Raw genomic sequence first — 26,386 nt, forward strand, 5'->3', positions numbered from 1 at the left:
CCTCCCAAAGTGCTGGGATTACAGGCTAGTGTGTCTTTTATAATTTGCTTTAAACCCTGTTTTTTTGAGACAGAGTTTTGCTCTATCGCCCAGGGTGGAGTGCAGTGGTGTGATCTCGGCTCACTGCAACCTGCACCTCCTGGGTTGAAGTGATTCTCCTGCCTCAGCCTCCTGAGCAGCTGGAACTGTAGGCACAGGCCACCACACTCAGCTGATTTTTGTATTTTTAATAGAGACGGGGTTCACTATCTTGGCCAGGCTGGTCTCGAACTCCTGACCTTGTGATCCACCCACCTCACCCTCCCAAAGTGCTGGGATTACAAGCATGATTGCCACCGCGCCCAGCCTAAACCTTTTTTTTTTTTTTTTTGAGACAGAGTCTCGCTCTGTTGCCCAGGCTTGAGTGCAGTGGTGCGATCTCCACTCACTGCAAGCTCCGCTTCCCGGGTTCACAACATTCTCCTGCCTCAGCTTCCCGAGTAGCTGGGACTACAGGCGCCTACCACCACGCCTGGCTAGTTTTTTGTATTTTTTTAGTAGAGACGATGGTCTCAATCTCCTGACCTCGTGATCCGCCCGTCTCAGCCTCCCAAAGTGCTGGGATTACAGGCTTGAGCCACCACACCCGGCCTCCTAAACCTTTTTGAATCACGTATCACATACCCTTTTTCATATATAAGTGACACTGTAAATGTCAAACATTTTTCAAAGTCCCAATAAATTTGTATTGTCTTCTCTGTTTAACAGTTTCTTTACTACTTTCCACAGTTCTGGAAAATTGAATTTAAATCTATGGAGGTTAAGGTATAAAAAAAAAAAACCTTTACATCATTCTGAGTTTTTGTATTACAGAAGATATAAAAATCTTTGGAAAGACTTTAATTCAGTGCCTTTTGTGAGCTGATTTTTTTTTTTTTTTTTTTTTTGAGACGGAGTCAGGCTCTGTTGCCCAGGCTGGAGTGTAGTGGCCGGATCTCAGCTCACTGCAAGCTCCACCTCCCGGGTTTACGCCATTCTCCTGCCTCAGCCTCCCGAGTAGCTGGGACTACAGGCGCCCACCACCTCGCCCGGCTAGTGTTTTGTATTTTATAGTAGAGACGGGGTTTCACCATGTTAGCCAGGATGGTCTCCATCTCCTGACCTCGTGATCCGCCCGTCTCAGCCTTCCAAAGTGCTGGTATTACAGGCTTGAGCCACTGCTCCCGGCCTAAGATGTAATTCTAACAAGTGATAGCAGCTGCTTTTAATTAGAACAAGAGATGTTGGCCGGGCGCGGTGGCTCAAGCCTGTAATACCAGCACTTTGGGAGGCCGAGACGGGTGGATCACGAGGTCAGGAGATCGAGACCATCCTGGTCTACACGGTGAAACCCCGTCTCTACTTAAAAATACAAAAAACTAGCCGGGCGAGATGACGGGCGCCTGTAGTCCCAGCTACTCGGGAGGCTGAGGCAGGAGAATGGCGTAAACCCGGGAGGTGGGGCTTGCGGTGAGCTGAGATCCGGCCACTACACTCCAGCCTGGGCGACAGAACGAGACTCCGTCTCAAAAAAAAAAAAAAAGAACAAGAGATGTTTAAGGCAGAGTTACTGACAGCATGAAACACTGATAAATTATTTATGTATTTATTTTTGAGACAGGGTCTCACTCTGTCACCCAGGCAAGAGTGCAGTAGTGTGATTTTGGCTCATTGCAACCTCCACCTCCGAGGCTCAAGGAGTCCTCCCACCTCAGCCTCCCCAGTAACTGGGACTACAGGTGCAGGCTACCATGGCCAGCTAATCTTTCTATATTTTGTAGAGACAGGGTTTTGCCATGTTTCCCAGACTAGTCTTAAACTCTTGGGCTTAAGTGATTTACCTGCCTCGGCCTCCCAAAATGCTGGGACTATAGGCATGAGCCACCATGCCTAATGAATAATTTTTAAAAAGACAATTGAAAAAAAAGCATAAAAGCAGGTCTTAGGAGCTTCAAACTAACAAAATAATTTGTAATGATGACCGAAGTCATCAAGAGTTAGATTATATTCATTATATTGTCAGAAAATCTGAAAGACATATTTTAGGAACATTTTAATCAATTCTTAAATAATCTTTTGTATCTAAGGAAGAAACCTCAGTTACATGAGAAATATGCTTATGTAATGAAACACTTACTGTGGGCCTTTTCTGTGTTAGGCATTGTGAGAGAATATGAAAAAATTAAGTAAGATGCTGTCCCTGCTTTTCAAATATTTCCCGTCTTAATGTCACTTATGTGGAACTTTTTATGCCCCTCTTATGCCAAAAAAAATACCATTACTTTGTGGTTTAGATTGTGCTGTGAATTGTTTGAGAACCCATCTTTCTGATAGCATATATAGATCTGTGAAAATTTCATCAATTTGTTGGCTAACATCAATTTATTGAAAACAGTCAAATTCAGATGCTCAACCAGTGGTTAATTTCTAGTCCACAGTTCGTTCTTCTTTATAAATGAAAATGGTAGCACGTTATCTCTTAAATGTATATTGTTAGATTTTCTTCCCCAGTGATAGTGAACTACTTTACCAGGAATGTGACCTGTCACCCAGTTTTTCCCCCTCTACAAAGCCAGAAGACAGAGAAACTTGCAATGTATCATTATTGTTATTGTTGTAGTTTGCCTTCATGCTTTCTATTTAAATGCTAATTTAGAAATACAATGGAAATGTTGGATATACTATTCAATGTATTCAGTGTGGGATGCCTTTAAAGTACAAACATGTTCCTTTTCTCCTAGTCCTAAGTAAAAATTGGTAAAACTATCAAGAGAAAATAATAGCGTATATAATAGTCGATGTTAGAGCTTCTGTCAGTGTTAAAATACTTTTTAACTTTTTTCATATTTATATGGATTATACTATCAAAATAGCACTTTTTCAGGTACTGTGCACCAACATGATTAACATGATGTTTTACTCCCAAAACTGTGAATATGCAGGAATATGTTAATATGGTGGTCGTTTCTGTAGGTAAGCAGTAAGAAAAATAAGTGAATACTCATTGAATATAGTATTACCTTTTCATTTAATAGTACTTAGACTAAGGAGAATGTCAAATAATTAGTTTATTAAAATACTTAGTTACAGTTTATTATATATATGCTGTTTTTATATATGTGAGTTTAGATTATACCTTTGGATATAGTTAGTGATTTTAAATGAGACATCTTTAAGTGCCCAGCTAACTCAGTCAGTAGAGCACGAGACCCTTAAATAAGACTTCTTTTTATAGGGATCCATTTAGCTTTTCTAAAAGGTATTTGCGTTTTAATTAAAAAATATAATATGGCAGGGCGCAGTGGCTCGTGCCTGTAATCCCACTACTTCAGGAGGCCAAGGCAAGTGGATCACTTGAGGTCAGGAGGTCAAGACCAGCCTGGTCAATATGGTGAAACCTCATCTCTACTGAAAAAGAAATACAAAAATTTAAAATTAGTTGGGTGTGGTGGCAGGCATCTATAGTCCCAGCTACTAGGGAGACTGAGGCAGGATAATTGCTTGAACCCAGGAGGTGGAGGTTGCCATGAGCCAATATCGCACCTCTGCACTCCATCCTGGGCGACTGAGCAAGACCCTGTCTCAAAAAAAAAAAAAAAAAAAGGAAAGCACAAGATATTGATATTTAATACCTTCTCTACCACAGAATTTATGTCTGTGACAAGAATTAAACTTGTAACAAAAAATGTTTTGTGCTTCATGTGTCTGTGATCTAACAACATATTTGTAAATAAAAGCACATAGGAAAATAGCATTCACACTTTTGTTGTGTAAGTCGTGTTTTGTACTGTTCTTTTTAATAAAAATGTTATCTCCACAGTAATACCATCTCCGTTTAAAAAAGCATTCTTTGTATATTTTTATATGATTTTCATGTTTTCTTCATATGACTGCTGATACCTGTTTTGTTTAGATATAAGAAAAATCTTTGTAAGTAACTGTATGACTTGTATAAACAAGTGACTTTCACCTAAGTTTAATGTACAAAGCATCTAAATTAAGGTGTGCAAAATATATTTGTAGTAATGAGACATTTAATCTAGAATTTATTTATGTCCGTCTTTTTCTTCCTTTTTAGGTATCCAATGTCCCCAGCATCAGTAGATTGCCAACTCCCTCTCCTTGCCACACCCCAGCCAGTGTTATGCTGGTGCTGTCATACCCATCCCAGATTACTGTAGCAGAATGGAGTTGTTCTTTAGTTGTGAGGTAAGTTTCCCTTCCCACTCATTTCACATACATAGAGATGCAACTTTTCTTTTTACAATATTGTGTAGTTTTGTAAGTTACTTTTTATTTTCCTTTATGATTCCTTAAGTTATTAATCCATTACACTCAAAAACTTATAAAACTGCATAATATAATGCAGGACTTATCTTGTGACCATAGACCAGTTTCTTTGTAGCAATCCCTATGGGGTCATAAAACCTCCAGTGTTTGGTAGTTGGGCCATCTCATGGAAAGGGAGCTGGCAATCTGCAGCTGCAGTGGACATTGGATGAGAAACCATGAAAGGTAAGCTTCAAATTTAAATTATATTGTATGCCTTTGGTTCCATAATGTACACTTGAAATTCATACTTTTGTTGATTCATAAAAGAAAAATACTACTTGCCACTTTATAAAGTGACCTTCAGTAAATATTTGAATTATTAAATTCATATAATGCATTGAGATCCTCTTAGAAAGTATTTTTTGCCTATGAAAATAGTGAAAATTCTAACGTGGAAACAGTTTAACTTATCCCTGTATTCACATACTTGTTTATAAAGGAAAGTCAGAACTAAAATTAGATGCATAAAGCTTATTAAATATATTTTTGGTAGAGAAAGTCATAGCACTACTCCACAAATGATCTTTTACTAAATTATCTATCTGCCATTTTTATCTTTGTTTCTGTATTAATCAGTATAGAGAAAGTCTTAAGAGCCTTTCTGATTTTTATTACATCCATATTCTCTCTTTGTGTTTGAAGATAGAAGAACTTGCTGTTTTGCTTTTAATTCACTCTTAACTTTATTTAGATCATTATAATTTTAATTATTATTGTAATGATAAAAGTTAAAATAAGTTTTAGAGACTTTAATTCTTACAATACAGAGATACCTACGTGTAAATATAGGTACTTACACAATATAATCTATTTCTTCTTTAGGAATTGTCTTTGTGGGGTCCAAGAGATACAGCATTGTATAGTGGAAGGAGATTAGATGCTAGTATTTAGAGTGTAGAATTCTAGTCTAATGGCTGCTTTTATCTGCAAATGCAGTTGTGTCTCAGTATCCTTGGGAGATTGGTTCCAGGACGCCACCTTCATACCAAAATCCATGTATGTTCGAGTGCCTTATATAAAATGGTGTAGTCTTTATGTATAACTTACACACATCCTCCTGTAGACTTTAAATCATCTCTGTATTACTTACAATATCTACTACAATGTAAATGTGATTTAAATAGTTAATATACTATATTGTCTAGGGAATAATGACAAGAAAGAAAAGTCTGTATGTGTTTAGTGTAGACACAATCATTCATTATTTTTTTTCTTCCAAATATTTTATATCTGTGGTTGGATACAGAGGGTCAACTGTACTTCGCTGTATAACTTTAGACCATTTTCTTCTAGAAAATAAGTGCCCTTTGAGTTTCCTTTCAACTTTAATAATTTCATCCTAGATGAAACATGATCATTGTTCTTTGTTTTTCCCTTGTCCGTGTATATGAATAAAGTTGATCAGTCAGAAAAGCTATTAGTAGATTTTAGTTAATGACCTGATTTAACATTCAATAAATATTTGTTTGATTTTTAAATAGATTTTTATATTAGACCCAAGATGAGGCAGATTATCATCTCTAATTTCTTTTATATAACTTTTCTTCTCTTCACGTTAATTTCATTGTATACCATGAAACTCTGAGATCCCTACTAAGTAGAAAGGGACAGTGTCATTTTAATTTGATTTAATTTAATTACAACATGGGTTGTAAGCACCATGTTTTGACCAAAGAAGATGATACATGAAACGGGCAATGTGAGTTTCCCTTTTACTCTCAGTAATTAAAACACCTTAGCTCAAATAGCAATCCCAGAACAGTTAATTTTCAACTTTTTTAAACCTCTGCATGCGTTCGAGCAACATAAAAACTTGACTCACATTCTCCATGGCAGGGTATAGGGGTGCCCTTCGTTGTGGTCATTATTTTTCATATGTATCTGCTAGACAAAGCATTTTATCAATCTTTACTTTCCTGTAATTTGTGTTATGAAAATAATAAACTTTGTGGTTTGATTTCCAAATATAGAATGATTCAATAAGCATTTTCAAATTATGAATGAAATACTATACCACCACTACCTCAGGCTGAAAATATATAAAGAAAGAGAAGAAGGCCACAAAGCATATAACGTTAAAAGATAACAGACATTTCAAAACAGATTACTGGGTGAGACAGAGTTGTATGAAAGAAGTCTGTTCTCTGATCATAATATTTAAGCTTCCTTCCTTATACACAGTCTTCTAGTTCAGTAGTATATTTATCCGTGTTGGATTAAATTTCTAAGATTAGTAATAAAAATAAAATTAAAAGGTAAAAACTTTCTAATCATTTAAAAACTCTTTTCTACAAAAATTAATATTAATAATTCAACAGAGACAGAAATACAGTTGACAAATATCTTGAAATAACAACATCCCAGCTACACAGTCTCCCCATCCTGTGCCTCATCTACCTAGACCTAAGTAAATTGTTCTGTGTCACCATACTGCTAGTCCTTCTGCATCCCCCACCGCACTACCACATGCTAATCCAGGCAGCAGTCATACTGCCCAGAGTAATTCTACAACTGTCATTTTTCTCCTGTAACTCCCGCTGAGGAATTCAGCATGCCTGGTGTTCCCTAGCCTTTGAACAGTTTTCCAGTTAATTCTGCCACAAAGAGTATAGTCTCCCTACCATCATACCTTTCCTCTTTCTTCTCTCTTTAACTTAGGAAAGATTTACTTCCACTCTCACCATTTCACTTTTTGAAGCCAAATAGTTGAGAAGTGGAAGAATGTTGGTTACGAGTCTACCTAATTTCAATTTTAAGTTCACTTTTTCTAGATGAAAGTTACTTCCTGTTCAGTTTTATAATGTATCATGTAATAGTTTTGTGTTCATGGCTTAGAATAAGCACTTTTTACTATCTTATAACATTTCTTTGAGAAAAACTTTCAAGGTGTACATGCCTTATTAAAGGGAAAAGTTACCTATTTTCTATTTTAGGTTCACTTTTTCTAAATGAAAGTTATTTTTTGTTCGATTTTGTTGTGTACCAGTTTAATAGTTCTGTTTTCATGGCTTAAAATAAGCACTTTTATAACGTCTCTTTGAGAAAAGTAAACTTGTAAGGTGTAGCTCGTTTTTAAGTTGGGTCCTTTGTGTACTTTAGAACACATTGAACAAGAAAGAGGCCTATCTAAATTAATATTTGAAATAAAAATTACTGTTCTTGAATTTTTTTTCTTAATACTATGATTCATCATACCATTAAGAAACAAGAATTAGTCATGAGCCTAGGTTCCATATTCATTATGTGCACATGCACATATATAATCTCGTATCTTCCTACTCTTCTAGTAAGCAATTTCTCTTCTAAGATATAAAAACCTCAGAGGTAGAAATTTACCTGTTTATGTGCATAAACATGCTACTGGTTTAAAGCACAGAATATTTTTCCTAAAACTATGCTGTTCATCACACAGGTTTATATGTGACTAAAATTTTTATGACTGAAATTTGAAGGTCATATGTATATGTATAACCTTATGTATATTGGGAAATTTATGCACATGTTTGTAATACTTTTTGCTCTAGATAGTGGTAATTTTTCTGCCTTAGTGTTCTACTTATATGCAAATGGACTCAACAGTTGCTATAGGACAGAATCTAAGTTTATGCATGTTAAATGTGACCCATAATATATATAATTATGTATCTTTTGTTAGAAAGAAAACGTGGATTGTATGATGTGTGAATTATATCTCAAAGCCATTTCAAAAAAAAACCCAACATGATTATGTAACAGTAGATGATGGTAATAACAGGTATATACTGTGGCTCAGCAGCTATAAATTTATTGTTCCTATGTTATTCAAATAATTTTGTATATACAGGTGAGGTGTATCTTCTAGAGGTTTTTATAGCCTGTGTCAGATTGAATTTATGTGATGTACTTTTCAAGAGGTAGTGATGTGATTCTAAGAGCTTGGACTTCAGAATCAGGCAGATATGGGTTTAAGTTATAGGACCTTAAGTCATTTAATCTCTATGAGCCTTACTTTCATCATTTGTAAAGTGAACATAACACTGCACATATCTCAGAAGGCTTTTTGTAAATGCTAGAGCTCTCTCTAGATATATAGATGTGAAATACCTAGGTTAATACTTAGCAGATTGAGAGGACATCAGTAATTATTAACTCTTACTATAGCATTAGAGTATTGAAAACAGTAACTGCTTGGTTGCTTTTCTGGGCTAGAAACATTGTAAAATAAAATAATTGTAATATTTCCTCGGAAGTTTGTTAAAAAGACTGCTTTTGGACTTGATAACAGACGTATCTTTTCTCTCCCTTTTCCCCACTCTGGGAAAATTACAATAACTTTACTGAAATGACCCATGTCATACTTATTTAATGTCATACATTATGTAAATGTTTGTATTTTTACATATATTTAACAAATGACTTATTAAAACATTTACAGTTGATGCAATTTTAAAACATTTAAAAAATTTTTACCTTCCAGTTGGATGAAACAGGTTTCAGATTTCTCTGGTAGAATTGAGAATTGTTACATATATTGAATGAAATTTATTACAGGATATTTTCCCCCTTTCTTCAAACTTCTGAAGAAGACATATGTTTTATGGAGTATTGGTGTTTTTGTATTTTACTCAGAAAATAAGTTTTGACATTTATTTTTAGAATAAATCTAAGGGATTTACTTTAAACATTGTTTTTAGGGAAAATGGTATCATCGGAGGCAAGCTGTAAAAGAATTACATTGTACATTGATACGTCTTTTAAATGAATTGCTGCCATGGGAACCGAAGTTAATGAAGGCTTTCCAAAGAAACAGGTAATTCAAACGTTATAATCTGTTTTACTTATTTTATGGTCCTTAATTTATGATTTTTGGATGATGTCCTGGAATCATTTAGTAGTTTTCCAGTCATTTGTAAATCGGCAGATATTTTTGACTGCCCACTGTGTGCAAGGCATTTTCTAAGCCCTGAGAAAATACTGTTGACTAAACAAAGCCCCTACTCTGTGACTTACATTCTCATGGGAAAAAAACACACTCAAATGTCAGATGGCAAAAGAAGTGCTGTGAAGAAAAATAAAGCAAGATAAGGGGGTTAAGAAATGGCCGATTTGGGCGGGATGAAGGATACTCTTTAATCAGGTGTCAGGGAAAGCTTCCCTGGTGAGTTGGTGTTTGAACAGAGACCTTAAAGAAATGAGGAAGGGAGCTGTGTGGATTTCTGAGGGGAAAGCAGAGGGAATAAAAGGCACTAAAACCCTAGAGTTGATAGCATGTTTAGCGTTTAGTGGAGATGCAAAGAGGCAAGTGTAACCAAAGCCGAACAAGTGAAGAGAAATGTGGTAACAGGCAAGAGTCAAAGAGGTAAGGAGGAAGGAAGCCAGATCATGTAGATATGTAAGAATTTGAGTTTTTACACTGAGTGAGATGAGAAGTCATTGAAGGGTTTTAAGCAGGGAAGGGATATGATCTGATTTATGTTTTAAAGCGATCACTCTTAACTGTTGGGTTGAGATAAATATAATGGTACAAAGATGAAAGCTGGTTTTAATTTTTAAAACATTAAAATTCCTTAATTTTCTAAGCATCAGTTTACTTATTACAAATGAGAATAGTAACAGTACTTACCTCTCAGTATGTGTGGCACGTAAATATTCAACAGATGTTAGTTAAAAATTGCTTTCAATTTATTTATGTTTTAAATTATTGTTAAGGACCTTATAGTCATTTAATCAGTATACTATAGCAGTATACTATAGCAGTAATCCAGGAGAAAAATGGTAGAGGCTTGGACCAGGATAGTAGCAGTGCAGATACCAAAGAGTGGCTGGATTCTGGATATATCTTGAAAGTAGGATTGGTAGAATTTGCTTAAGGATTGGATATATGGGATATGAGAGAAAGTGAGGAGTGAAAAAGATGGTACCCACTATTTTTGGTCTAAACAACTGGAATAATGGAATTGCCATTAACTGAGATAGGGGAAACTCAAGGAGTAGCAAATTTGAGAGGTAGAGGAGATTGAAGAGTTTGGATTTGAACATGTTAACTTTGATATGCTCTTTAGACATCTAATTGGTGTTATTGAATAGGCAGTTTGGTATAGGAGTCTGAGTTCAAGGAGTCTGGAGGTACAAATTTGGGAGCTGTCAGCATCTTGATTGTATTTAAAGACATAAGGCTGGTAGAAATCATCTAGTATATAAGCATAGATAGAGAAGAAAACAAAAGCGAGTACTAGATCTTCCAGCATGTAGAAGTGGCCAAGATGAGTAGCACTCAGCAGAAGAGACTTTGAAGGAGTGCTCAGTAAAATAGGAAGATAGTCAAGGAAGAGAAGTGTTTTGGAAACCAAGTAAGGAAATGTTTCATAAAGGAGGACTGCTCATGATGGGTTGAGGAAATGAGAAATAAGAATTTATTATTTAATTTGGCAACATGAGGATCATATTAATGACCTTGGTGAGCTGTGGCAGTAGAAAAGTGGATAAAAGTCTTAGAAGTCTATTTAGGAGAATTAGGGGAAAGAAATGGAAGAGTCTTCTTTCATGGAGTTTTGCTATAAGGTGGAATAGAGAAATGGAGCATTATCTGGAAGGAAAAGAGGTTAAGAGAATGTGTTTTGTCATTGTTGTTGATGTTATAGAGTAACATGTTTGTGTACTGATGGAAATGATCTAGTAGACAAAAAATGGATTCAGGTAAAGGAAGGGACATTTGGTAGAGTGTTATCCTTGATTAGGTAAGAGGATGCATTTAAATGGAGGTGTTAGCTTAGGTAGGGAGATGGAGAATAGGAATATACATTAAGGTGAGTTGCATATGAGGTGTGAGCATGTGAAAGTTCTCTTCTGATTGCCTCCATTTTTCTTGAAATAAGAAGTAAAGCCATTAACTGAGACCAAGAAGGTTACTGAGAGTGAGAAGGGAGGAGAACTTTATATTATCTCCACATAGATATTTTTTCATTCCAATGTTATAGATTGAAAGGGAAATTCATTTTGTGATTATCATTTAGTAACCCATTCTAATACCTTTCACAGCCCTCATGTGCTTCCGTAAAACCCTTAACAATAATTTAAAACATAAATAAATTGAAAGCAATTTTTAACTAACATCTGTTGAATATTTATGTGCCACACATACTGAGAGGTAAGAACTGTTACTATTCTCATTTGTAGTAAGTAAACTGATGCTTAGAAAATTAAGGAATTTTAATGTTTTAAAAATTAAAAGCCACTTTGGGAGGCTGAGGTGGGTGGATCACGAGGTCAGGAGAGGAGCCCATCCTGGGTAACACGGTGAAACCCCGTCTCTACTAAAAACACAAAAAATTAGCTAGGCGTGGTGGCAGGCACCTGTAGTCCCAGCTACTCGGGAGGCTGAAGCAGGAGAATGGTGTGAACCCAGGAGGCGGAGCTTGCAGTGAGCCGAGATCACTTCACTGCACTCCAGCCTGGGCAACAGAGCAAGACTCCATCTCAAAAAAAAAAAAAAAAATTAAAGCCTGGACATTATGGTGAAACTGTGTATGTATAAAAAATACAAACATTAGCCAGGTATGGTGGTACATGCCTGTGGTCCCAGCTACTCAGAAGGCTGAGGTGGGTGCATTTCTTGATCCTGGGAGGTGGAGGTTACAGTGAGCCAAGATTGTGCCACTTGTACTCCAGTCTGGCGATAAAGCGAGACCCTATCTCAAAAAACTAAATTAAAATTGAAAGTCTTACAACTAGTTGGCCGGGCGCGGTGGCTCAAGCCTGTAATTCCAGCACTTTGGGAGGCCGAGACGGGCGGATCACGAGGTCAGGAGATCGAGACCATCCTGGCTAATACGGTGAAACCCCGTCTCTACTAAAAAAAAGTACAAAAAGCTAGCCGGGCGACGAGGCGGGCGCCTGTAGTCCCAGCTACTCGGGAGGCTGAGGCAGGAGAATGGCGTAAACCCGGGAGGCGGAGCTTGCAGTGAGCTGAGAACTGGCCACTGCACTCCAGCCTGGGCGGCAGAGCAAGACTCCGTCTCAGGAAAAAAAAAAAAAAGAAAGTCTTACAACTAGTAAGTAACAGAGGTAGGACTTAAAATCTAATGTGCACAAATAAGAATGTGTAGTAAAAATAAATTGGAGAACATGACCAGGTGTGGTGACTTATGCCTGTAATCCCAGCACTTTAGGAGGCCAAAGTGGGCAGATCATAAAGTCAGGAATTTGAGACCAGCTTGGCCAACATGGTAAAACCCTGTCTCTACTGAAAATACAAAAATTAGCCAGGTGTGGTGGTGTGCGTCTGTAATCCCAGCTACTCAGGAGGCTGAGGCAGGAGAACTGCTTGAACCCAGGAGGCAGAGATTGCAGTGAGCTGAGATCGTGCCACTGCACTCCAGCCTGGGTGACAGAGTAAGACTCTGTCAAGGAAGGAAAGGAGGAAATAGAGAACATATGTTCATATTTCTTTTTTGAAGAAGCAACACTAAGGGTAAAAGTTGAGGATAGGGTAGAAAACTTCGTTGAAAACAAAAGGAATAATAAAGGATCTCTAAAATACTAGATGTTTCCATCTCTAGTTTCTCAGAAATAAAGCTATTATGTTTTTATATGAAAAAGATCTCTGTGAAAGATTACTTTTCAGCTTTGTTTTCCTAGGCTTAATTTTTAAAAATATTTCTATTAAGACTGAAGGGTTTAGATACAATTACTCCCAGGATTAAGTGATAGATTTGTTACTCTCTGTATAATAGTTGCAAAAATAGATACTGGTGCTTAGAATTTCTGGCTTAAACTTTTTTAAATGACCTTTTAAGGTGTGTTATAGTCAGTAATTTTAAGACTCTCTAATCTGTCAGTGCAGCTAGAAAAAAAATTATTGTTGTCTCATTTAATTGGTCTAACAGCAATCTTTATAAAGATGATCAGGCCAGACACCGTGGCTCACGCCTGTAATACCAGCAATTTGGGAGGCCGAGGCAGGTGGATCACGAGGTCAGGAGATCGAGACCATCTGGCTAATATGGTGAAACCCTGTCTCTATTAAAAATACAAAAAATTAGCTGGGCGTGGTGGTGGGCGCCTGTAGTCCCAGGTACTCTGGAGGCTGAGGCAGGAGAATGGCGTGAACCCGGGAGGCGGAGCTTGCAGTGAGCCGAGATGGCGCTACTGCACTCCAGCCTGGGCGACAGAGTGAGACTCTGTCTTAAATAAAAAAAAAAAAAAAAGATGATCAGATGGGAGATGGTATGTTCAAATCTGTATTCTGAAATTTGCAGGTGTGTGTGTGTGTGTGTGTGTGTGTGTGTGTGTGTTTTGAGATGGAGTCTCGCTCTGTCACCCAGGCTGGAGTGCAGTGGCATAATCTTGGCTAACTGCAGCCTCCACCTCCCGGGTTCAAGTAGTTCTCATCCCTCAGCCTCCCGAATAGCTGGGATTATAGGTGCCTACCACCACGACCAGCTAATTTTTGTATTTTTAGTGGAGACAGGGCTTCACCATGTTGGCCAGGCTGGTCTCAATTCCTGGGCTCAAGAGATCCACCTACCTCGGCCTCCCAAAGTGCTGGGATTACAGGCATGAGCCACCATGCCTGGCCAGATACATATAATTTTTTAAGTTTCAAGTTTCTTACGCCTATACCATAGGTTCTGTCTTCCTGAGCATTGGCAAGACTGAACTAAGCATCTTAGACGCACTTTAAGATTAAAGCATAATTTCTAGTGACTTAATAAAAAATATTTTCATATGTAGTTTAAAATGTTAAAAGTTAGTTTAGATTTCAAGAATTTAATGCATATGTATTATTTCGTATGTTGGGCATTTTATTTCAGAAGCCGCCTAAAGAAAGACTATGATGATTTCAGAAGACAACCTGATCATGATAAATTTACTAGGGAACTATGGACTACTGATGAAGGTGAAGGAGATCTTGGAAAAGACTCTCCTAAGGGAGAAATCAGTAAGTCTATTGACTTAACAGAACCTCTGGATATCCTGGAGAAAGATCACTTTGATTCAGGTAAGCATTAAACCTTTTTTTTTAAATCAGCACAGAAAGCACAAAGAGAAGTTTTTGTTTGCTGTGAAGGCAAAAGATAATATGGTCAATGAAATACATTCATTGGGGAAATCTGTTATGTTTTGAAGAAGTACTGTCCACATCGTTATAAGAAGTTTCTACTAGCCTAGGCAACATAGCAAGACCTCATCTCAACAAAAAAATAAATAAAAATTAGCCAGGCATGGTGGTTGCATCCCTGTAGTCCCAGCTATTCAAGAGGTTGAGATAGGAGGATTGCTTGAGGCCAGGAATTCAAGGTTACAGTGAGCTGTCCACTGCTTTCTAGAGTGGGCAACAGAGCAAAATGCTGTCTCAAAAGAAAACAAAAAGTTTCTTGGAGTCATTATTACATTTCTAGGAGTTTCAGGAGCCATTGCTTGACTCCAAACTGTAGGCCTGTCATTGCCCATTACAAACCACATGCCCTTGATCTGTAATCCCTTTGACATTGGTTCATGCTCTTTTTTTTATTATTGGTATTTTTGAAGCATTGTATCTGAGATTTACTTTAGAAATAGAATTTGACAAGTTCTTAATATTGTGAGGATTATTTTTTGAGGAATTACCAAGGTTGATGGCCTAATGAGACCAGAATGAACACATCATTTTAATAAGGATAAAGGGCTGGATTAGATTACCTGTAATTCATTTCCATTTATCAGATTACATTATTATGTAAATCTAGTTTAATGACTTTCTTTGGTTATATAGAGGTTAATATGAAAGTATGTGGTTAGAAATGCATTAACCTATTGTTTTCAATCTTTGGCAAATAAGAGTAATGTCTTATAAACCTAGTTTGACTGAATATGAACATAAATTTTTTTACTATAAGGGTGAACATCAGAAAAAGCTGGATATTTTTTGTCCTTTAGAGTCTCTAGAAATAGAATAGATTGGAGAACCATCTCTCTATGGTATCAAAATGTTCCTAGCTAGAAAAAGAGAACTAGATTTCTTTCCAAATTTAATTCTGAGCCAGGATTGTTGACTTGGGTGTTTCTAATGAAACAGTTTTTTGCACTTACACTGGCAGAAGAATTAGCAGAATTCTTGACCAAAAATTTTGACCAAAAAAATTTTCTCAATAATAGGTTATTATTGGGCATGGTTATGATATCTAGGTTATCATGTCAAAGATGACCTTACCTTTATCTTCATCAGTGGTGCTGAGGCTTTTGAATCACCCTGCAGTAGATTTCTTAATATATTGCCAACTCAAAGATTCACTGTCTTTTTTACAGTTGATGTTATTATTATTTAGTTGCTGTTTTTTATAAACAAAATGCCTATTTTTATGATTTTCAGATGATATGAAGTTGTCAGAAATAGATTTTCCTATGGCTAGAAGCAAATTGTTGAAAAAGGAATTACCTTCAAAAGACTTACCGAAGACACTGCTTAAAACACTTAAACGACAGTCCAAACAGACTGGTTATATGGATGACAGCACAAAAGAGCTTTCTCCAAGGAAGAAAGCAAAGTTAAGCACAAATGAGACAGTAGTTGAGAATCTAGAAGGTGATGTGCAGATTGACTGTTTCAATGAATCAAAGCATACAGAGCCATCATTTCCAGAGTCATTTGCCTCATTGGATTCAGTACCCGTGTGTACGCTCCAGAAAGGGACCAAACCCATTCAGGCTTTGCTCGCAAAGAATATTGGGAACAAAGTGACCTTAACAAATCAACTGCCTCCTTCCACAGGTAGAAGTGCTCCTGCTGTGGAAAAACCAGTTTTATCTCCTCCAGAAGCAAGCCCCATAAAGCCAGCATTGACCTGCCACACCAATACAAAAGGTCCTTTACAAATGGTATACAAAATGCCCTGTGGCCAGTGGTTGCCAATAGATCTTCAAAATAGCTCTGTAAAGATTCAGATGCAGCCTGTGGTGGATCCTAAAACAGGAGAAAAAATCATGCAGCAAGTTCTTATTCTGCCTAAGAATTTTGTGATTCAGCATAAAGAAGCAAAAGCAGTTGCAAAAGAAATACCACCACTTCAACAGAAAGGTACAGAACAACATTGTTCATCTTTCCCACAGACAACAAATAGAAATTCTTTAGCATCAGTTCTTGTCAACTCATCAGGAACTATTTCTACCCAACTACCAAATACAGTTTTCAACAAAACAATTACACCTTTATCAAATGTAAGTAGTGCTAGACCACAGCCTTTGTCACCTGTAACCTCTGTAAATAACTTACTAACACCATCAGTTAAGACTAGCCAGAGTGAGGCAGGAAAAGCCAAGAATGCAGTTTCAGCAGCCACACTCTCCTTGCCCAGTGCTTCACCCACCATTTCCTCCACAGGTCAGCCTCTGTTATCAACAACAACACTAAATGGGTCTACAAATCCTGGTAGTTCCTTCAACTGTTTTGCACAACAGACTGCTGATTCTTCTGAAGCAAAGCAAGAGCTGAAAACTGTGTGCATAAGAGATTCACAGTCAATTCTTGTTAGGACACGAGGTGGGAACACTGGAGTTGTAAAAGTACAGACCAACCCAGATCAAAATTCACCCAATACTGTAACTTCAAGTTCAGTTTTCACTTTTGCTCCTCAGCTTCAGGCATTTTTGGTGCCAAAATCAACAACTTCTTCCTCTGCTTTTTCACCTGTAGCTGGAACAACTACTACATCTAGTCTTTCACCTTTCAGCCAAACACCGACTTCTGTTTCCATTCCAGCTAGCTTTGCTCCATCTATGGGGAAAAATCTCAAACTTACATTAGGCTACCCCACTGGCAGTGGTGATTTGGGCCACATGATAGATAAAACTTCACACATGCCCTCTTCTCCCTTGAAGTCCTCTGTTTGTTCTAGCACTCTACTACCATCAGCAACAAGTAGTTCAGTAAGTGTAATTAGCATATCAGCAGCAAATTTTGGACAAAACAATGCAAATATTATTCATACTCCAACTAAACAGCAACAAGTAGATTATATCACAAAAAGTTACCCTGTTACAAGGTCAGAAGCAACAGCAACAACAAATGGAGATGTAATCAGTGGGACTCCAGTTCAGAAACTTATGCTGGTATCAGCTCCATCTATTCTTTCTTCTGGCAATGGAACTGCAATTAATATGACACCTGCACTGACATCTACAGGTGTTTCTGCCCAGAAATTAGTTTTTATTAATGCCCCAGTTCCCAGTGGTACATCAACCCCGACTCTTGTTGCAGAATCATTAAAACAAACTCTTCCTCCTCCATTGAATAAAGCATATGTTAAGACTCCAGAGCAACCCCAGATAGTACTGATTCCATCTACAGTGGGCACACCAATAAAAATAAATTCATCACCAGCTGTGTCTCAGATAAAAGATGTGAAAATTGGACTAAACATAGGTCAAGCAATTGTAAATACTTCAGGCACTGTGCCAGCTATACCATCAATTAACATACTACAAAATGTAACCCCAAAAGGAGAAGACAAAAGTAGCAAGGGCTATATTTTGCCATTGTCAACAAGTGGTAATTCAATTCCAGTAAGCTCAAATTTTGTGAGTCAGAATATTACCCCTGTTAATGAATCAGTGGTTTCTGCAGCAAGAGCAGTAAACATGCTTTCAGTTACCGGAGCGAATTTATCTTTGGGTTCCCTTTCAGTGACCTCAGCCTCTGCTTCACCTGGGACACGACCTCCTGTTTTAGTCAGTGGAAATGATACCTCTTCAAGGATTATGCCTATTTTGTCAAATAGACTTTGCTCATCAAGTCTTGGAAACACTGTGGCTATATCAACTGTGAAAACAGGACACCTTGCATCATCTGTTCTGATTTCAACTACACAACCAGTAGTGACTCCTAAATGTTTAACATCAGCTTTGCAAATTCCTGTTACGGTTGCCTTACCTGCACCTGCGACTACATCCCCCAAAATAATAAACACAGTTCCACATTCAGCAACAGTACCAGGAGCCACACGTTCTATATCTCTTTCTAAAAGACAATCTCGGACTTCGCTCCAGTTTCAGTCACCAGGGATTTCGACTACAGTGCCAACAAATGTAAACACAAATAAACCTCAAACTGAATTGTCATCCCTTTCACCAAGTCCAGGTAAAATAGTTAATATTTCCAATTTTGCTTCTCTGCCGAACCAGCAAGCTTTAGTAAAAACCCCCAGTTACAGTTCTCCTCCAGGTGGCGCCACCATTCACACGGCTTCGGCACCATCTAATGTAACTAGTTTAGTCGGGAGTCAGTTCACTGAACCTTGTATTCAGCAAAAAATAGTCATCAATACCAGCACACCTTTGGCACCTGGTACTCAGATTATGATTAACGGAACCCGGTTTATTGTTCCACCACAAGGTCTTGGAGCTGGCAGCCATGTTCTCCTTATATCTACTAATCCAAAATACGGAGCTCCCTTAGTTCTTAACAGCGGCCAAGGCATTCAGTCTACACCAATAGATAACTCTACCCAGAAGATTACACTAGCATCAAACAATTCTTTAAGTGGGCAACCTCTACAACATCCTCTAAGAAGCCCTACAAAATTTATAAACTCTTTTGGGAATGCAGGTTCTATACCCACAGTACATACATCACCACAAATCGTAAACACAACTGTTAAAGTTCCTGTTCCACCTCCTGTACCAACAGTATCTCTGACTTCAGTAATTAAGTCTCCTCCAGCTACTCTTTTGGCTAAGACATCTTTGGTTTCTGCCATTTGCCCCAGTAATCCTCCACTGCCAAGTAGCACTTCAGTGTTTCATTTGGACACACCTGTCAAAAAATTGTTGGTTAGCCCAGAAGGAGCCATTTTGAATACCATAAACACTCCAGCGTCTAAGGTTTCTTCACTCTCTCCCTCTCTCTCTCAGATTGTATCTGCCAGTCGAAATCCTGCGTCTGTCTTCCCTGCTTTTCAGTCATCGGGCTTAGAGAAGCCTGACACAGCTGCATCTTGAATTTAGACTAAAAGAGCCAGTTTTTAAATAATGGGGCATTGTTTTGACTCCCATAAAAATTTTAAATGTTTATTATACTATTGAAAGCATACTATACATAGTTGTGTGTGTGTGTGTGTGTGTTTTAATGTATCTTTTCATTAGCTTGCAACAAGGCTTTGTTTTCTTGGGGAGGGAAAAATCTGTTTCATTTCACTTGCTGTTCTGAGGAAGGTTTCGAGATTCTGTGTTTAAAGTCAGGATTTACCTGTTTGTAGAACATAAAGTGAACAAAGTTTGAATAGTTTAGAGTAAGCTAGCCTTTTGCACATTTACATTGACATGTTTCTTCTTGAATTTGGACTGTTGCAGCATATCTGTGATACGGTATTCTGTGTCATTAGTGAAATCTTATTTTTGTTTCTGTAAAAATATATATATATATTTATGCATTGTGAAAAATGCAGTCCATAATGTAAAATTGTACATATTCCAGAATCCCTAACAACCTGTACTAAATATATGTACAAAGAACTATGCTGTCTTATTTATGTTTTGTTTACATAATGTATAGTTTTTTAAGTATTTTAGTAATTTTGGACCAGTGAACTGTTAGCAACAATGCAGAAGAATCTGCATGTAATAAACTGAGTTGCTGTTATTTCTTTGTTTGAATACCATTTTTAACGTGTGTTCTTGTTCCATTGAAAGAATACAGGATGTAATTGAAGATAGTCCTTTACAAGAAAGAATTAAGGCTGGGAAATCTGAATTAGAGCTAGCATTTGTACTGGCTTTCCAGCTTACAAATACTACTTTCACTTAGATCTTGTGAGTATTTCAGAAAATTCCTTTTTTTTTTTTTTTTTTTTTTGACTCACTTGTTGCCCACACTGGAGTGTAGTGGTGCAGTCTCAGCTCACTGCAACCTCTACCTCCTGAGCTCGAGCCATCCTCCCACCTCAGCCTCCCAAGTATTAGGTTGGTGTGTACGTAATTGCGGTTTTTTGCCATTAGTGGCAAAAATGCCACTAATGCCAAAAAAAAAAAAAAGTGCCACTAATGGCAAAAAACCGTAGTTACTTTCTCACTAACCTAATAGCTGGGACTACGGGCATGGGCCACCATGCCTGACTAATTTTTTTTAATTTTTTGTAGAGATGGTTTCACCATATTGCCAGGCTGGTCTTGAACTCCTGGTCTCAAGAGATCCACCTACCTTGGCCTCCCAAATGCTGGTATTACAGGCATGAGCCATCGCACCCAAGAATATGCCTTGTTTTGAATAAAAGGTAGCTTTTATCTTTATTGGATCTTTATATCCATTATCTTGAGCTACTGAATTGTATACTCATCTTTCCATTTATAATGTCATTAAACTTCATCACATGAAGTTATTGTTGGGTGTTGAAAATGATAGGGAAGCATAGGCCTAAAGATTTCCTTTGAGACTACATCAAAGTGTATTTGTTATCAAAGTGGAGAGGGTAGTGAAAATATTCCTAGAAAGTCACTAAAGGCTCTCAAAAACTACTATTTATGCTCTAAGTACTTTTCCTAGTCATGTTTATGCTCTACTCAATCACTCTCCCCCTTTTTTTGTCAGTTAAGAAAGCCCTTGGGAAGTGGGTGATGTTTCAAGTGCATTGCATTGCACATAGATGGTGCTCAATAAATGAATGTATTTACCTACTCAGCTTTTAAAATGACCCAAAACTGTTTGCCTTTTGTCTCAGAAGAATTCTCTAAGCCACTTTAAGAAACTAATTTACTGAATTACCTATGGCCCAACTTTAATCCCAGTGAAGGACCTAAACTAATTAACCACTAAATCTTTTTTTTTTTTTTTTTTGAGATAGGGTATTCTCTCTTGTCCAGGCTGGAGTGCAGTGCTGCTATCTCAGCTCACTGCAACCTCTGCCTTCTGGATTCAAGCGATTCTCCCACCTCAGCCTCCTGAGTAACTGGGATTACAGGTGCGCACCACCATAGCCTGGATAATTTTTGGATTTTTAGTAGAGATGGAGTTTCACCATATTGGTCAGGCTGGTCTCGAACTCCTGACCTCAGGTGATCTGCCCATCTCGGCCTCCCAAAGTGCTGGGATTACAGGTGTGAGCAACTGCGCCCAGCCACTAAATCTCTTCTAAATCCAAAATTCTAATAAGACCTTCAAAGCTCTGTGTGATCTGGTGAACTTCTGATGTGATAGTGAAGTTCCCACTTAAAGTTTAAAAAGCGCTTCAGTCTGTCCCCACCTACCTCTCCAGCTTCATTTCAACCTATTCTCCCTCTTATTCACTGTACTCTAATTTTCTTTTAGTTTCTAGAAAATTCAAGACACTTCAAGGTCTTCCCAGATGTCCTCTTTGACCTAATGTTCCATTACAGGTTCTTATTACGTGTTATGTAAACTCCCTCTCCTTGTCATACCTCAGCCAACATCATTATATTGTGCAGTCACTCAGACTGAGAACAACATAGCACTTCTTCAAAACTATAATTACTTGTTTGAAATTATTTAATTCCAGGAACCTTATCAATCATCATCATCATGCCAGCGTCTGGCACACTGTATTCAATGTATATTTGTTGAGTAGGTGAGTGACAAATCTAGATAACCTCTTATTTAACGTCTAGTTTACTTTTTAAAACTAATGCTCCATTTTTTAAACTAGAAATTTGATTAATGGATTTATATCTTCAAAAACCCAAATTTCTTTCCTCCAGTTTTGTAGGTCATGTGGATGTCTGAGATTGTGGCTAGAGTACAAAGTTAAATTCCTGAATTCATTGTGTTTAGTGTTATTAAGGGTTCTGTAAAGGGCATCTATAAAGGCATACATGAAAAGGAAGGAATGTCACAACAGTGCCACCTGAAAAGATTCGTGGTACTGGAGGGGCATGTTTTTATACTTAGTATAGAATTAAGCCATTTGGATATCTGTGTTCTGTATCACCTAAAACACTAAGTTAAAAGATGCTGAAATAGCCTGCCTCCTTCTGGTGTATTAGCGCTTCCCTTTCCTCTCATTTCCTATGGTTTTTCCTGCCCCCACAAAAAGTTTTTTCCTTTGTGATTAGTTTTATATATGTTTATATACATATATATACACATACATACATACACACACATGTAATATTAAATAGCTGAAGTCCTCACATCCCAGGTCTCCAATTTTATTGGTGTATTTAATTAGTTGAAATAATTTTATGATTAAAGTAGTGATAGCTAGAATATGTACACTAAAATCAGTGGAAATGTTTGATCCAGTAGATCAACTTAAATTTAGAATTTTTTAACATTAAAAGCTTGAGAAATTGGCATATTCTGAAAGAGAGCTAAGAAATTTGATAGGGATTTTAGTTAGCCAAAATTACTAAAACTTAGAAATGATAGTTTACTTGAAGTCATTCCAGAAGTAGTTTTGCCATCATCTGAGCTTATTGGCTTGTTGTTACTATAATGCTATCATCTGCCCCAGTTATTCTTACACATTTATTTAGCAAGCATTTACTATCCACAGCATGGTGCTTGATGCTTAGAAAAGTTGAAGGGTATGGCATAGTTTAGAACGTTCTTATAACTTGGAGAGAAAATGTGAATGTGAGAAGCATAGTTAAAAATGTATGAAGCAGTATTAGAGAATCAAATGATGTATGTAATCATCTTAATTACTTTAAGAATGAGGTATGTAAAACATTCTTAAAGTAATTATTGAACAAATTCAAGGCATCTACCAAATTTGTAAATGTATTCTACACACTAATTGAGAACCATATAATGTAGAAGATGTTGCAGGAACAATACAGATGAGTAGGATTCCATCCTGTCCTCAATACAAAAAATAGTAAAATAATAATAAGAGGAATAAGGAACTTATTTATAAGAACTTAGCAGGGTGTTTCCAGAGAAGGTTTCATGTAAGAAGTGGCATTTGTGCTGTGACTGCAAGTACGTTTACAACTGGGCCCACAAAGCCTGAGTCTAAGAAAAGCACAAGGAGCATGTAGGGAACACAGCAGTTGAATTTGAATGAAATGTTGTAGGTTAAGAGGACCTATAGGGAATGATTAGAAAAATAGGTTGAGCTAGCTGATAGAGGACTGAAAAATATTCTGAAAGTATGAAGCTTTTGAGCAAAGGTAGTAATAGTCAAACATAAGATGGGGACAATTACCTTGCAGGATTGCTGTGAGGTTAGATGAGATAATTTACCTAAAGTACTTAGCCCATTGCCTACCACATAGTAAATACTTAAATAGTAGCTGCCATCATTGACCTTACTAAAGACAGGGAGACCCATCAAGATATTAGGTGGGCCAGAAAAGTGGTGTGAAGACCTGATATTTGGCATAATCAGGTATCTAGTAATGCTAGAGATGAGACGACCTGTTGAGATTGAGAAGGATAAAGAAGGTATTTTAAGGGAAAGCTTTTATTTTTGACTGCATAAAATTTAGAAATATTTAAACAGCAAATAATATCATGAACAAAGTGTTACCTCCCCTAAATCTATGAATGTAGTGCTAAACTAATAAAAATACTAATAGATTTAGTTGGAGGGTATTGTTCTTTTTTTTTGTTGGGTTTGGGTGGGGTTCTCTCTATTAAACCTAAATTTATTGAGGTAAATACTGTTATTCACATTTCTTGTAACAGTTCATAGCATATATAAATGACCTTTATTGATTTATTTATCTCCATGATCATACAAAATTCAATTATGGTTTACATAATAGTGAACCATTTAATTCAGCCTAATTACAGTACTTAAATGGACCTGATTCTGAGAATCTCATGGAATGGTCTAATAGTCAAGAATTTTATTAAAACCATCTAGATTTGTGAAACACCATCTTAGGAATTGTAATTCTTTCAAACTTGAATTTAAGCAAATGTAGCATCAACTAAGAAAAAACAATAAAAAGAGATTAAATTATTAAGTAAAGAAAACACGGTCAGGTGTCCTCCAGTATATAGTTAGGAGTTGGTTGCTGTAAACCTGAATCAAACCTACTGACCCAAATGTGTAAGCCCTTACAGTTTTAACCTCTCCCTTCCTTGCAGACATGATGCATGGGATCGCCTGCACATGAAACAGCAGGAACCATTTGGGAAAACCTGAAATTTAAACTGCTTTAGTCAACTTTGTCTGTTGTGATCATTTTCTTTTCTTAGCTCAGTGAGCTTTCTGTTAGTGTGCCAAGCTGCCATCCAACTTTCTTGAGCATTTTTTCTCGTGGGAAATGATCAAGTTTTGATAGTAGAAAGTGCTTCTTTCCAAGACTTTCTCGAGGCCATCTTCCTGTGGGCATCATGCTTCTGATGTTACACAGCTGATATTTTCATATGAGCTACATTTTTAGACTACAAAGATGCTTATTCGGGTGAGAGACCATTTCTTTGAACTGTAAGTGATTCATTTGATTTTCTTTTTAATAGTCCTTGTTTTTCTTCTTCTAGCCTTTTTAAGGCAACATTTAACAGCATCAGTGTATTTCTTCAAATTGTTTTTTGATTTACAGCCTAGAAGTTCTCAATTTTCTGATTTGTCTTTGTCTGATTTCAAGTTGCCGTCACCCATGTAATTTTTGCTAAAGAAGACAGGCAAGTATATCACCTTCAATTTTAAAGGGCTCTCTTTATCATTTACAACCTCTTTATGTTTTCAAGTTGTCAAGCATTTTTTTTCCTTCGTTTCTCACACTTTGTATTCCATTTCACAGCTTCTTGGGATAGCGCTTTTAGATTTTCCTAAAAATGAGTGTTTTCATCCAAACGATCCATTATTTCCTTCTGAAAGTTCTTCTGAGACACTTTGAAGACGTTTTTGGTACCAGTTACTTGAGATTGAGGGATTTCGATGCATCGTCAAGTAACTGTTGAACCATGAAATGAAAGTTTAGAGACTCCCTTCTGTTCTTTTTTTGAGAAGGCCTACAATATTCTCAAGTGACAAGTAAACCTGTCCAGATATTTACTAAATGCTAAACTTAACATTTGTAACTTCAGACCAGAGATAACTTGAAGGCTTCATTGATTTGTATAATCAGTCTAAATTTTCACTGACTTTAACCTGGGCAGAAAATCTTTTGACTAGCTCTTTTTCCCTCCTTAAAGTATGCCTGCTCTTTACTATAAAAACAATCAGAGAGACCATATCAGAACCTCACAGGGAAATGCATGGAGACTTAAGCCTTGTCTTAAGCATCAGTCACCACCACTGAGGGCTGGACAGGAAGGGGAACCCCAGGTTCTATAAAACAGTGCTCTCTAACTTTGCTCACCATGCAAATAAAGTACTATTATTTGTACAATGAATTTGGGCAAGTGGAAAATGCTTATTGCAGCCAGAGGAGACCAGCCATGAGCTCTGGTCACTCTAGTCCCTACCCTGGCCAGCAGGAAGCTTAGGGCATCAAAGCAGTGCCATGCCATTACCCATTCTCAGCCCACAGGTATGTCAGGGCAAAAAGGAAGGGCACGCTGCAGTAGAGGACTCCTGTACCATGTTTATGGGCGAGGCTCATTTTCCTGAGTTCAGGTTTCCTTCAGCAACAGGGAAGCCTCATCCTTTCTATCTGCAAAGGTCACGAGGATCTCCCCTGAAGGCTCCTCTCCTCATTTGTGTTAAGTCAGTCTAGGCTGTTAGAGAATACTGAAGGGTCTCAACAAATATATAAAGTAACAGCCCTGGATTTCAGTGTCAGAATGGCAATGTCTTAATATTTCATGAATTTTCTTCAAGGCCAGTTTCCCCCTCCATGTAATCCAAGTGTTCTTAGATGGGGTAGAGTCTCCTTCACTGGTGACATGGTAGAACTCCTACCTAAGCCAATCAGACAAGAGACAGGGCATTCAAATTAGGAAGAAAGACCAAATTATTCTTGTTTGCTGATGATACAATGTTACATTTAGAAAAACCTAAAGACTCCACGAAAAAACTATTCAAACTGATAAATTCGTTAAAGTTGCAGGGTAGAAAATCAACATTTAAAAAATCAGTATCATTTCTCTATGCCAACAGGGAACAACATGAAAAAGAAATCAAGAAAGTAATCCCATTTACAATAGCTGCAAATAAAATAAAATACCTAGGAA

At 37.3% G+C, this 26,386-nt stretch overlaps 1 protein-coding gene and 1 long non-coding RNA gene across 5 annotated transcripts in view; both read left to right on the forward strand.

Moving 5' to 3' along the window:
* KIAA2026 (KIAA2026 ortholog) overlaps positions 1-19,956 on the forward strand; it is an 89,942-nt gene extending 69,986 nt beyond the window's left edge. For all 4 annotated transcript variants that reach the window (XM_023213160.3, XM_023213159.2, XM_023213161.3 and 1 more), the window contains 3 exons: positions 9,024-9,139; positions 14,142-14,329; positions 15,680-19,956. In XM_023213160.3, the coding sequence (XP_023068928.1) occupies positions 9,024-9,139; positions 14,142-14,329; positions 15,680-19,302 (3,927 nt within the window). In that variant the 3' untranslated portion in view covers positions 19,303-19,956. The remainder of the gene's footprint in view (positions 1-9,023; positions 9,140-14,141; positions 14,330-15,679) is intronic.
* Positions 19,957-21,309: 1,353 nt separating this feature from the next.
* Positions 21,310-25,606, forward strand: LOC111543292. Its single transcript, XR_002731807.1, has 2 exons — positions 21,310-21,881; positions 24,353-25,606. It is a non-coding gene; the product is annotated as an uncharacterized LOC111543292 (long non-coding RNA).
* Positions 25,607-26,386: the final 780 nt, after the last annotated feature.

The sequence above is a fragment of the Piliocolobus tephrosceles genome, chromosome 14 (genome assembly GCF_002776525.5).
Source record: "Piliocolobus tephrosceles isolate RC106 chromosome 14, ASM277652v3, whole genome shotgun sequence".
NCBI classification, from domain to species: domain Eukaryota; kingdom Metazoa; phylum Chordata; class Mammalia; order Primates; family Cercopithecidae; genus Piliocolobus; species Piliocolobus tephrosceles.